This window comes from Saccopteryx bilineata, chromosome 1, assembly GCF_036850765.1.
Source record: "Saccopteryx bilineata isolate mSacBil1 chromosome 1, mSacBil1_pri_phased_curated, whole genome shotgun sequence".
In the NCBI taxonomy this organism is placed as follows: Eukaryota; Metazoa; Chordata; class Mammalia; order Chiroptera; family Emballonuridae; genus Saccopteryx; species Saccopteryx bilineata.
The window spans coordinates 118,975,648-118,989,104 of record NC_089490.1 but is presented as its reverse complement, the minus strand read 5'-3'; the positions used below and the strand labels follow the sequence as shown (position 1 = coordinate 118,989,104).

Sequence of the window (13,457 nt, the reverse complement as noted above, 5' to 3'; positions counted from 1 at the left end):
TTTCCCAAACTCCGTGACCACAGACCCAATTTTCCAATCAGATCTCGGAATCTTTAAGCAATGAACTTCATAAAAGGAAATAAATGCTTCTTAACTTATTTAACCAAGTGAGCTGGTGAACTTAATGATGTAGAAATGAACAAAATATACGTGTGTGCATGCTTAACCTTTACAAACCTGAGGAAAAAATCCTTGTCGTAATTTTTATTTTCATATTCCCTTTCACTTTTCTAGTATTTCTCAGTGTTTTTCTTCAATAGATCTTCCACTAATTATACTGGGGAGCAAAATTTTTGTTGCATCCACAAAAACACCGGTTCTTATCTAATTCCAGTGTGCTGATCTCAAATCTGACATTAGTATTTCTCTATAAGCTACAGTTTTTTTGCAAGATTTTTGGTTTTCATCCCATTGTAAAATTTTCAACATTTATTTTAACATAATGAAGTAGAATGTCTTCTTGGGCATCATCTTTGTGAAAATATAATTTATATAATGCAGTAAATACACTAATACACTAAAAGATACGATTGCATCAGAATTTGTCTACAATTTCAAAATAGAACATATTAAATCACTTATTTTAATCATAAAATTTGCGCAAAACTTATTTAAATTCTATTCAGGCAAAAATTTGCGTTTGTAGCTCTTGCGTTTATGTACTTGTTGAGGACAATCTTGTTTGATGCTCCAGCAGTAGTCTGCTCATCACTAACAGCTCCAAGATTTTCCGGAAACTTACCAAGTTGACTGTTCAGGAAGTAAATATTAACGCTCATGTTACATACAACATCGTGGAAAGTGAACAGCATCCTTTGAACCAGAAGTTCAGTTTTCTGCTTTTTTGTTGCCAAGGAAGTTCTTTGTAACTGCCACAAAAGATTGCCATGCTGCTTTCTCCTCCTTATCCATCTTCCTGGCAAATTCTTCGTCACATATGAGGTTCAAATTTGAGGTCCATCAAATACACCTGCTTTTCTCTTCTTGAAAGACAAGGCAGGAAAAGCAGAAATAATATGTTGAAAGCATTCCCTTTCTCTATTCAAAGCCGGAACAAACTGCTTCATTAAGCCAAGTTTGATGTGAAGTGGGGAAAAATGATCCTGTCTCGATTAACTACTATTGTTCATTCACAATATTTTGCATCCCTACTTCCAGAGCTTCACGTTCGGCCACTCCTTCTGTGTCCAGTGTTTCTCCCGAGCTTGGCTGTCCCACAAACACAGAAAGCAAGGATATTTTGTGAAACCTCTCTGTTGTCCTAGCAGAAAATTTACCATTTTAAGATCCACACAAATGATCCAGTTATGCTCCTCATATCTCAGTAAGTTGAGGACAATTTTTATGTCATTATAATCTTCTCACAGATGAGTTGAATAACCAATTGGAACTACTGCATAACCATTACCGTTGTGTAGAAGAACACATTTCAGACTCTGTTTAGAGCTGTCAAGAAATAGCCGCCATTATGTTGGACTGTAAGTGGTAACATCTAGCTGGCTGAGAAGACTACTGATATCATGACAGTAAACAAAGTGTTTGTCTTTGGAAAAAAAACCCACAAAGATTTGTTTACGCTTCCTGAAATGGGATACTTTAGCTGACCGGTAAAGTACATTCTTTTCTTGAAGCCTGGAGGCTAATAACTCAGCTGCTTTCTTTGATAGGCCCAAATCTCTTACTAAGTCATTCAATTTGGGTTGGCTAAACTGCTGAGGGGTTAATGACTGCTTGGCATCAGAAAAAGACCCTTCAGATTCTACAACCATTTCCTCATGCATCTTATCAAAATACACTTGATCACCATGTTCACTTTCTTCATCTTTAGAAGAAATCAAATCATTGAAAACTGCAATCAGGAGTGTCTCAGAGTGTGGGATAGGTCGTATTGCTGAAGGAATATTCGGATATGTGATCATATGCTGTTTTTTCTTGCGGCATGATACCCTTTGTATGGATTAGACCAGGGGTCAGGAACCTTTTTGGCTGAGATAGTCATGAACATCACATATTTTAATTTATTTTATTTTACTTATTCATTTTAGAGAGGAGAGAGAGAGGAGAGAGAGACAGGGGGGAGGAGCTGGAAGCATCAACTCCCATATGTGCCTTGACCAGGCAAGCCCAGGGTTTCGAACCGGCGACCTCAGCATTTCCAGGTCGACGCTTTATCCACTGCGCCACCACAGGTCAGGCCGACATCACATATTTTAAAATGTAATTCCATGAGAGCCATACAATGACCCATGTTCATTACGCATTATCCAATAAAAATTTGGTGTTGTCCCGGAGGACAGCTGTGATTGGCTCTAGTCACCCGCAACCATAAACATAAGCAGTAGAAAATAAATGGATTGTAATACATGAGAATGTTTTATATTTTTTTTTCCTTTTTTTTTTCCTTCATTTTTTTTTTTTAGAGAGGAGGGGGAGAGAGAGAGAGAGAGAGAGAGAGAGAGAGAGAGAGAGAGAGAGAGAGAGAAGGGGGAGGAGCAGGAAGCATCAACTCCCATATGTGCCTTGACCAGGCAAGCCAGGGTTTTTGAACCGGCAACCTCAGTGTTTCCAGGTTGACGCTTTATCCACTGCGCCACCACAGGTCAGGCCGAGAATGTTTTATATTTTTAACATTATTTTTTTTATTAAAGATTTGTCTGTGAGCCAGATGCAGCCATCAAAAGAGCCACATCTGGCTCGCAAGTCATAGGTTCCCGACCCCTGGATTAGACAGAAATAACAGTCACTGCTGTGGTCCTTAGGTTCACACCAAACCATGGGAATATCAAAAGGCATTCCTTTGCATTTTTTTTTTCCAGTCACAAAGCATTTCCTCACAATTATGACACATAATATGAGGAGCCCAATTCTTATCTTGATCACCAAGGGGAACTTGAAAATAGGCAATATATGCATATGTCACAAATGATGAAATATTGCGCCTTTGATGTTGAAGTGTGTAATAGCCACATATATAACAGAAGGTCAGGACTATTTTTACATTTATGCCTACTCAAAGAAGCCATGATTCAAACTTAAAACAAAATAAGAAGGTGTTTTTATCAGATAATAATTTTTTACATTTAAAAACTACAATTTTGTAAAAGTGATGTTTGTAAAACAATTGCCTTGTGATTACATTCAATCCAAGAGTTGCCTTTAACTCCAATTTAAAAACCAACTGTTGCTATTAAATGTAACAAAAAAAAATTAAAATTGCATAAAAACTAGAGCATGCACCAAAAACGGATTTCAGATTTGGAATTAGTGATGCAGAAATATATAGAAACAGTTCTAAAACCTCATGCAACAGAAAATGAAAAAGAAATTGTTCCCCAGTGTTACTTTTTAAACTGAATATATTAGAGCCTGACCAGGTGGTAGCACAGTAGGTAGAGCATCGGCCTGGAACTCTGAGGAGCCAGGTACAAAATCCTGAGGTCGCTGGCTTGAACATGGAATCAGACATAATCCCATGGTCGCTGGCTTGAGCAAGAGGTCACTCAGTCTGCTGTAGCCTCCCCCACCCCTGGTCAAGGCACATATGAGAAAGCAATCCATGAACAACTAAAGTGCCGCAACTAAGAGTTGATACTTCTCATCTCTCTCCCTTCCTGTCTGTCTGTCCGTCCCTGTCTCCTTCTCTTTCAAAGAAAATAAAAAGAAAAAAATTAAAAAAATAAATAAACTGAATATACTGGACATATGACACTGGTAAATTTAAGGTATACAACATGTAACTTTGATATACATATTATAGCTACAATATATTTTACTACATTACATAGTTATAATATTGCTGTCTGATTTATATTGCTCACAAAAATTAGGCGATATTTCAAAATGAACATGAAGCGATAAAAAAGCATTTGCTGTTATTTTTATTAAACAAGAACATCAGAAAAGTAAATGACAAGTCAAAGAGAGGTGTTCAATTATGCAAAACCAAGTTTTATTTCATTGGTAAAAATGCACTAGACAAAAGCCTCAAAGTACTGGAGTATCTGTACGTCCCCTGATCCCCTAATTTCTGTGAGCTGTGTATTTACCTTCTACTGAAAATCTACGATTAGAGGTGAATGGGACTACATAAGAGAAAAATGGTGTGAAGTACAATTTTGTCACAAAAATTTCATGGTTATCTATAGTCTAGAAGAAATATAGGGAGGAAAAGTTAAAAACCTGTCATCTTATAATTAAATAATATAGATAGAATATGTATTTCTGGTAAATTAGTTTCAAAGACCACGGAGGTCTTACATATTTAAAAAAAATTTTCTTGTCCTGGCTGGTTGGCTCAGTGGTAGAGCATCAACTGAGTGTGTGAAAGTCCTGGGTTTGATTCCCGGTCACGGCACACAGGAGAAGTGACCATCTGTTTCACTAACCCCTCTTCTTTCTCCTCTCTTCTCTCTCTCCCTCTCCTGCAGCCATGGCTTGAATGTTTCAAGCAAAGTTGGCCCTGGGTACTGAGGAATGCTCCATGGCTTTGGCCTCAGGTGCTAAAATAGCTCGGTTGCCAATCAATGGAGCTGTGGCCCAGCGGGGCAGAGCATCACCTGGTAGGGGGCTTGCTGGGTGGATCCCGGTCACATATGCAGAAGCCTGTCTCTGCCTCCCCACCTCTCACTTAATTAAAAATAAATAATAAATAAAAAATAAAAAGTTTTTGGAGGGGTGGGGAGGGAGGGAGATGAGAAGCATCAACTTGTAGTCATATCACTTTAATTATTTATTGATTGCTTCTCATACGTGCCTTGACCAGGGGCTCCAGCTGAGCCAGTGACCATGAGATCATTTCAACAGTCCCAAGCTCAAGCCAGCGACCCAATGCTCAAGCCATATGAGTCCACACTCAAGCCGTTGACCTTGGGGTTTCAAACCTGGGACCTCAAGTGTCCCAGGTCAAAGCTCTATCCATTGCACCACCACCAATCAGACTGAAGTATTTTTAATTAAAGAAAAGAATGCAGTTGATCAGATTCTGTAAAAGCAATACTGTACTTCTTCCCCATAGCAGCGACCTGTGAATGACTTACAGCTCCTCATAAATTTATGAAACAGTCCAAGACATAATCTTATTAGAGACCTTAAATTAACCTATTATTGTGGTAAAATATATTAAAAATAAGTGGAAATAAACAGGGTGTGTGCATGCTGCCCAAGGTCACACAAGTGACCCAGTATTTGAAGTGGGAATAGATTTTCTTTTTCTTGAGGGAGGGAGAGAGGAGAAGGGAAGGGGGAGAGAGGGAGGGAAGAAGAGAGGATGGAAAGAAGAGAGGAAAGGAGGGAGAGGGAGACAGGGAGACGGAAAGAAGCATCAACTCGTTCCACTGAGTTGTGTCATCTTCTGATATGTGCCTTGATGGGGGCTCGAACTGGGGACTTTGGGGATGGAGCTGGCATCTTTGGGATCGAGTGGGAGTACTCGGGTTCAGGGACCCTGGCCACAAGTCAGCAACATGGGAATAAATTTCTTGAGTATTGTCACCTAGTCCTAATCTCCTGACCGCAAAGCCTCCCTCTTCATGAATATACAAGCTGAAGTGTACACCCACTTCCTTCACATGTGCCAATCCTGGAAAATGGCATAGTGGGGGCAGTTCATAAAATAAAGATATTTCAGGAAAGCATCGCATAATTGCCTGGCATTTGAAGGTATTAAGCTTTTAGTATTCTCTTCCTATTCTTCCCCCCACCACATCATTTTTCTAGAACTCTTTAAAGCATGGTCTATACTTCAAACTCCCTACCTGACTTGCCTGTTTCAAACAAAAAATTTCCCCAAGGAAATAAATATGGTAATTCTATGCTTTTCCTTCAAATATCCAAAAACACAAGGATTGATCTCAAGCAGAGTATGCAATATTCACTTCCAAGAGAACACCCTGAAGATTCGGTTGCCAAGTGTATCTCTTATAAATATATAATGAAAATCATGTTCATTATAAAATATAGATTTTAAATAGCACTTCATATTATGAGAACACAATATAGAAGGAAATGCAGTAAATCCTCCTCCCCCATCACACACATTTCAAGGTAAAACATGAACACTTTTGATATAATCACAAAACATTTAAATAAGATTATTTCCCTAGCAATCACCATAATATGAGCTCAAGGGAAGCCAGAACCCCAAACAGCAAAACTATTATTGTGCCCTAAACACTACTGTAGCTAATTCAATATCTAAAAACAGAACAAATTATAGATATGAATGCTGGATAATTATAACATTTTACAAATATGTTGTCAATCTCATTTTATAGAATTTTAAATGAGCAATTAAACCACCTTATTTTTGAGCCAACTTTTGAACAATACATATATATTATTACTACAATATCCCTTTTTATTTTCTTTTAAAAATTATTGCTCTTATACTAAGTGGGTCTTAACTGCTATTTCTTTTGAGATTTAATACAGAATTGTATATTAAGCCAAAAATTATAATTTCATTAAAATACAAGAACAAAAAAGCTAAACTGTCTAAACAGACAAATTCTGTACTCTCCTCAGCACATAATTCTGCCAGCTTTATTCAGCACCAGTGAGCAAATGAAATTTGTGAAGAACACAAAGGAATATCAGCACACCAATTTATGAACTTATCACCTCAGAAAGGCACAGATGTACTGAAAATATTTCAAAAGAAAGGGCTGGATGGCAGAAAAATTTTCTCCTAATCTCAGCCAAGTTATTTGCTACATAAAGCTTCAGCTTGGTATAAAACAAGCGGCAGACGTAAGTAAAGACCTACACAGCCTTGCTAAGGATTATAAAGTAGAATAAAACAGCTAATCAACTCACCATATGACCTTTCACTAAAAACCTGCATTCTTCTCTTTGTCTTAGGCTTGTGGTTTCCAGAGACAAATTACATGCCCTCTAACAGAATGATGACAAAAGAGCACACCATGATCTCCTTTCTGCTCTTTCCACTAAAATAAAACTGAACTACACTGCAGTCTCCAAAAGTACTTCCTATGAGCATGCTCAGTATCTAATCTAAATGACTTGGTATTTCATCTCGGCATGTGATGGCCTACTTCCAAACAAACTCAAGAGAGCTGCAAATTCAATCGAAGATCATTAACTGCAATAAACTATACGGAACCATCAAATGATAATTGATTTGTTTTTAACTTCCTGATTTCTATGGTTCATTTAACTTGATGTAAATGATTATTTCTCCACTTTCATTAAAACAAGTCCTTAGGTTTCAATATTTCACTATGCCAATGTAAGTATTCCAAAAACTGCTAGCATGAGCTAAAAATTTCAAGACATCCAAGATGTAATCGCCAGAAGCTTGACCACTGATAAATAAAGCAAACTATAAGCCATTCATATTTCATTTAACCCCTTGTTCTGTCCTCTTGCCAATTCAAAAACTAAAACAATTTGCAAACTATCTAATAGTATTTTAATTTCTCCTTTGGAAATATTAGTATATATCAGTAAACTGAAAAGTATGGTATCTTTAAGTACATATGTCTGCTATCTTTAAACTATAGCAATAGATTTTTTCTCATCTATAAATTATATATAATAGATTATAGATTTATATAACAAACCTCACCCAAATGTTGCTAAAGCTATAAACAGGATTAAAAATTGTTTTTGCATTTTTTTTGGGGGGGGGGTATTTTTCTGAAGCTGGAAACGGGGAGAGACAGTCAGACAGACTCCTGCATGCGCCCGACCGGGATCCACCCGGCACGCCCACCAGGGGGCGACGCTCTGCCCACCAGGGGGCGATGCTCCGCCCCTCCGGGGCTTCGCTCTGTTGCAACCAGAGCCACTCCAGCGCCTGGGGCAGAGGCCAAGGAGCCATCCCCAGCGCCCAGGCCATCTTTGCTCCAATGGAGCCTCGGCTGTGGGAGGGGAAGAGAGAGACAGAGAGGAAGGAGAGGGGGAGGGGTGGAGAAGCAGATGGGTACTTCTCCTGTGTGCCCTGGCCGGGAGTTGAACCCGGGACTTCTGCACACCAGGCTGACGCTCTACCACTGAGCCAACCGGCCAGGGCCTTTTTTGCATTTTCAAAAACAATTTTACCAAATGCCCCCCCAACACACACCCCAAGTAATTTACATATTTGCGTTTAGGTCATCAATTTGTCTGGTAAGTTGCTGCCAACACCACCTAGTTTTGCGTGATGGGAAATATGGTCAAGACGCTTATGCTCTGCTGGGACCATTCCAATCTCACAGAAATAGAAATCTAGCACAGAGAATATGGCCCCACCCGAAACCACCAGACAACTCTTGTAAACCCACTTCCCACTTTCACCTTGGGCAGACAAGCAGATACAGGAAGTGCTCATGCACTTGACACAAGCTGGGCCAGCAAAGCATTGCTAGTGTGGCTGATCCATCTTTAAATGGGCCCATATACTAATTCATGATTTTCCTTTCTTCACAACCTTTCCTGGTTACCTCTACACTTCCCTATTATAAACTACCTATCCACCCCACACACCAATGTCTCATTTTATGAATACTGGCCTTGCCATAACCCCATTCCCCCCAAATTAATGTGGAAGGCCTAAGCAAGAAAGCATAGAAAGTAGACAAATTTCATAGCAGCAGCTAAGATAGTCTGTTATAGATGACCAGACAAGATCATTAAGAAGTTCAAAGGTTGTATATCTGGCCTGTGGTAGTGCAGTGGATAAAGTGTTGACCAGGAACACTGAGGTTGCAGGTTCAAAACCCTGGGCTTGCCTGGTCAAGGTACATACAACTAGCAATCAAAAAACAACTGAAGTGAAGCAACTATAAGTTGATACTTTCACTGCCCCCTTCCTCTCTCTGTAAAATCAATAAATAAAATCTTTTTTAAAAGTTCAAAGGTTGTAAAAGATAAAATATTGAAGAAAATTTTCAAAAACCAGAGAACCATTTATGGAACCACATTTAATTCCAACACCTTTCTAAGAAAAAAAATGTTCAAAGAAAATTACCAGCACACTATTTTCTTTAGCAGTCTACCAAAAACAACTCATTCTTATCGATAATGAGCATTAAATAGGTGTAACTACAAGGTCTGTGGTTACTGTATGTTATACAGGCATTCTATCTCTAAAGAAAAAATATGCCCAGATGCCTAACTGGTGGATAAAGCATTGACCTGAAACACCGATGGCGCCGGTTCGAAACCCTGGGCTTATCTAGTCAAGGCACATATGAGAATCAACTATGAGAGTTGATGCTTCCTGCTCCTCCCCAACCCCACTCACTCTCTCTCAAATCAATAAATAAAATCATAAAAAAATAAAGCCCAGGAAAAGAGGGAGCACACAATAAAAAGCATATAGCAAGAAGTGCATTATGTCTTGTGTACTGTATGTGTGAGGGGCAGAGTTCTGCACGAAGTGTAGGTTACCTAAGCTCTAGACCCCTGAGTGAGAAAGGAAAAGTTCTTCACTGGAAATAAATCTTGCCTCTGATGTTATACATGAGGCATGGTTCAAGACAACGCACAGTGGGAAGAAAAACATGGAGGACTTTCTGTCTTTAAAAGAACTTAGAGCCCACAAGGCAAGAGTACATATAAGATTATCATATAACTAATATAAGATTATCAGGCAAAAGGGAAGTGCTTCAAGGCGCTGGAAGTTTAGAGGGAAGTGAGATTCTGATAGGGGATTTCAGAAAAGCCTTTGTGAGGGGGTGGATTTCTGAAACGCTGAGATGAAGACTGAGGATCTGGACCAGAAAGGAGAGGGAAGAAAGAGGACGCAGCCAGGCCACAGGCCGAGGAGGAGCAGGACAGCAGAGGACTGGGAACCAGTGTGGGCACTGGAGAGTGCGTGCCACTGGGGTGGGAGTACTGGAGAGAGAAGGCTGTCATCACTGCGGACAGAGGAACCGGAAAAGAGAAGCTAATTAATCTGGGATGGAATCTGGAAGCAGATGCCAAGGAGCATTTCACACCTGAGGGTAATGAGAGGGTCATGTGTTACAAAGCAGAATGAAGGAACCAACGTTGGAAAGACCGATACAGAAGTGATAAAAGAAGCATCAATACCAGCACACTGGCATCATAGGTCCTCCTCCTAATTCATGTTTTGAATCCTTCTATGTCACTTAATTGCTCTTTAACCTGAATGTTCTCTCTCATACACTCAACCAAAGCATTCTGATTTAAAATTGAAGTCATCTTGTTAATTACATTTATCCTCTGATTTTAATTAGAAGTCCTATTTAAAAAAAAAGATCTTAATCTCTCAACACTCATTCTTTAATTGACCTTCTTACCCCTTTTCTACCTACAAAACCTGATAAAATAGTTCCCAATGTTACTCTGGTAAGAATGAATGAATTTATTAAAAAAAATTTTTTTTCCCTTTTTTTGTATTTTTCTTAAGCTGGAAACGGGGAGAGAGAGTCAGACAGACGCCCACATGCGCCCGACCGGAATCCACCCGGCACGCCCACCAGGGGCGATGCTCTGCCGCGACCAGAGCCACTCTAGCGCCTGGGGCAGAGGCCATGGAGCCATCCCCAGCGCCCCGGCCATCTTTGCTCCAATGGAGCCTTGGCTGCGGGAGGGGAAGAGAGTAACAGAGAGGAAGGAGGGAGGGGTGGAGAAGCAAATGGGCGCTTCTCCTGTGTGCCCTGGCCAGGAATCGAACCCGGGTCCCCCACACGCCAGGCCGACGCTCTACCACTGAGCCAATCGGCCAAGGCCTATAAAAAATTTAATACAAGATAGAACCTATTCCCATAACAAGTGACTTCTGAATATGTTACACAGCTCGAGGGCATGTATACACATAAGGATGGATGGCATTCATTCAATACCTGTGGTTACAGGGAGGAATGGGCAAGGGGAGACTAGAAATAAATACACGAGCCTTACATTGCAACTTTTGTTTTTCACCATAGACTCATAACAAAATCATTAGTGTAACTAAAAACACACTCAAGGGCATGTGTTTAGGGTCCATTCAGTGTGGGGTCAGACATTATGAGTATGCTCTCTATGTGACTTTGTGGTTCCTTTGCTTAAGAGCTGCTGTTCTAGGTCCTCATTAGTTTACAGGGTGAGGTGGACACATTAAGTCAAAACTCAATGTGGGAGAACAGAGGAGGAAGTATGCGAGCATGATTGGCAGGAAGAATGAAAAAAACGTTCAGTACAAAAAGTTGAGGACAGACACTTCAAAAATAGGAAACAAAGGAACAATGTGGTCGAGGCATAACACCTGGGCGAGTGCATACATGGGGGAGGGCAGTGCTCGTGTCGGGCACGGGGGCAGCAAAGCAGAAAGAGGCTGGTAAGGAGCGTGGGTGATTTGTGGAAGACTTAATATCCTAGAATTTATTAAATACATGGATGCATGAATCTATCACTACAAGTATTTCAGAGGCGCTATATATTTTTAAATAGTGTCACGGCACTATTAAAAATGGTCCTATCGCCTGACCTGTGGTGGCACAGTGGATAAAGCGTCGACCTGGAAATGCTGAGGTCGCCAGTTCAAAACCCTGGGCTTGCCTGGTCAAGGCACATATGGGAGTTGATGCTTCCAGCTCCTCCCCCCCTTCTCTCTCTCTCTCTCTCTCTCTCTCTCTCTCTGTCTCTCCCTCTCCTCTCTAAAAAATGAATAAATAAAAAATAAAAAATTAAATTAAATTAAAAGCAAACAAAAAAACAATAAAAATGGTCCTATATTTATGTTTTTAAATATAATGCCAATGGCAACTTGTTGAAAATGGATGGGAGGAGGCAGATTAATGGCCAGGGAGCTTGATTTAGAGGGAGATTTTACAGTCAGAATCAATAGGATATGTTTCTGGAGTGAATGTAGGGGTCGCCAGATGGAAAAGCAGGGTACAGCTGCAAGGATCCTGGCTAGGGGTACAGGTGCGGTGAGGCTACTGACCCAGCCAGAAAATACCACGCAAAAGGCAGGTGGTGGGGCAGCGTTTCAGGGAGTGTGAGTTCAGCACAGGAAAGGAGACTGCTCAGTTCCCAACCGGCGGACAGTCACCTGGTAATATCTACGCAGGTCAAAGGAAACAGACCTCAAGGGTTCAAAGAACAGGATCTGGGCCACCGACACAAGCTGACAGAAGAGGAGCAAATGAGACTGACTGCAGAAGGCACCAGCCTCCGTGGCAGAGGACAGCAGGAGCCGGATGAAGACCGCAAGAAGGAAGATGAAAACGTCATAGAGTCGCCCATCAAGAGGAATGCCACAGAAACCAAGGAAAGAGACTTTAAGGAAGTGGCCAAACTGTCAAGGACAGAACTGAAAAAGGCGAATGGATTTACCTACCAGATGCCAATACAACCCTGGTGAAAACTGTTCTAATAGTATTCTGGGGTCAAAATCAGCTTACAAAAGGCTTAGACGGGACTGAGTCCTAAAGAAAGGCTTAGTACATGTTTACCGAGGACTTACTCTTGTCGGACACTGTGCTAACACCTTTACGTGGATGCTATTATTTACCCTCGCAACAACTTTACGCAATAACGTTATTTGAAATTTCCAAAAAAGATGAGAAAATAAAGCCAAAGAAGTCCACAGCTGGAAAGCGGAAGAGGAGCGCTCTGCTTCCATCAGTGGGACCCCACGGTCCGTGCGTAACCACCTCGTGCTGTCCTGCCGCAACGACTAGGAGTCTTTTTAAAAATATGTCAATCATAATAGCTACCATTTATGGCAGGTTTCACACACAGGTTTTCATTTACTACTCACAACATCCCTCTGCAATAGCTCCTATTACTCTCCTACCTGTTTTATACACTTGGAGACTGAGGCTCAGAGGCTTACCAAGTGTCACAAGGGTAACGAGTGCTGGAACGAGATCCAGATTTTGGACTCCAAAACCCATGAGCTAAATGTGATCTAAACGCAATCTAATGAGCAATAAGCTTATGAAGGAGGCAAAATTACTGAGAAAGCTAAGGAAATGGGGGATGAGATGAGAAAGGAGAGGAGAATAATTGTACAGAGAAGAACTTGTAAGGAACCCAAGGCAAAAGGGATCAATGTCGCTTTTTGTTTAGTTTTACTCAAGTTAAATTTACATTCATAAAACCCACATATGGTAAGTGCTCAAGTCAATAAATTTTAATAAATATACTGGTTGTGCAGCCATTACTACATCCAGTTTTAGAACATTTCCAACCCCTTTAAAAACTGCACTGTGCCCATCTCCAGTCAGTCCCAACTTCCATCCCAACCCCCAAGCAAGAAGGTCTTGAAGATGAGAAATAAACCTCAAGTTAGAAACACCCACTGCCACCACTGTCACCATCTCCTTCTCTGCGACAAATCAATGACATGCCTCAGTATCACACAGTAATGATCAGTCACGAAGCACTAAGTCTCCTTGGTAAAAATAAAATTCGGATTTATATTTTAGTTTTCTCACTCAGAGATCTTCAGAGGGCATTAAACAAACAAACAAATAAACAAAAATGGGGGAAAAAAGTAA

General features: G+C 40.5%; 1 protein-coding gene across 19 annotated transcripts in view; it reads right to left on the bottom strand.

The window, feature by feature from the left end:
• Positions 1-13,457, bottom strand: part of PLEKHA5 (pleckstrin homology domain containing A5) — a 268,347-nt gene that overhangs the window by 159,990 nt on the left and 94,900 nt on the right. Inside the window, exon 4 of one of the 19 annotated variants that reach the window (XM_066264578.1) lies at positions 854-1,209. The exons of the other annotated variants lie outside the window; for them this stretch is intronic. Coding sequence (XP_066120675.1) covers positions 1,149-1,209 — 61 coding nt within the window. The 3' untranslated portion in view covers positions 854-1,148. Of the gene's footprint in view, positions 1-853; positions 1,210-13,457 lie in introns of those variants that run through there. 19 annotated transcript variants of the gene reach the window in all.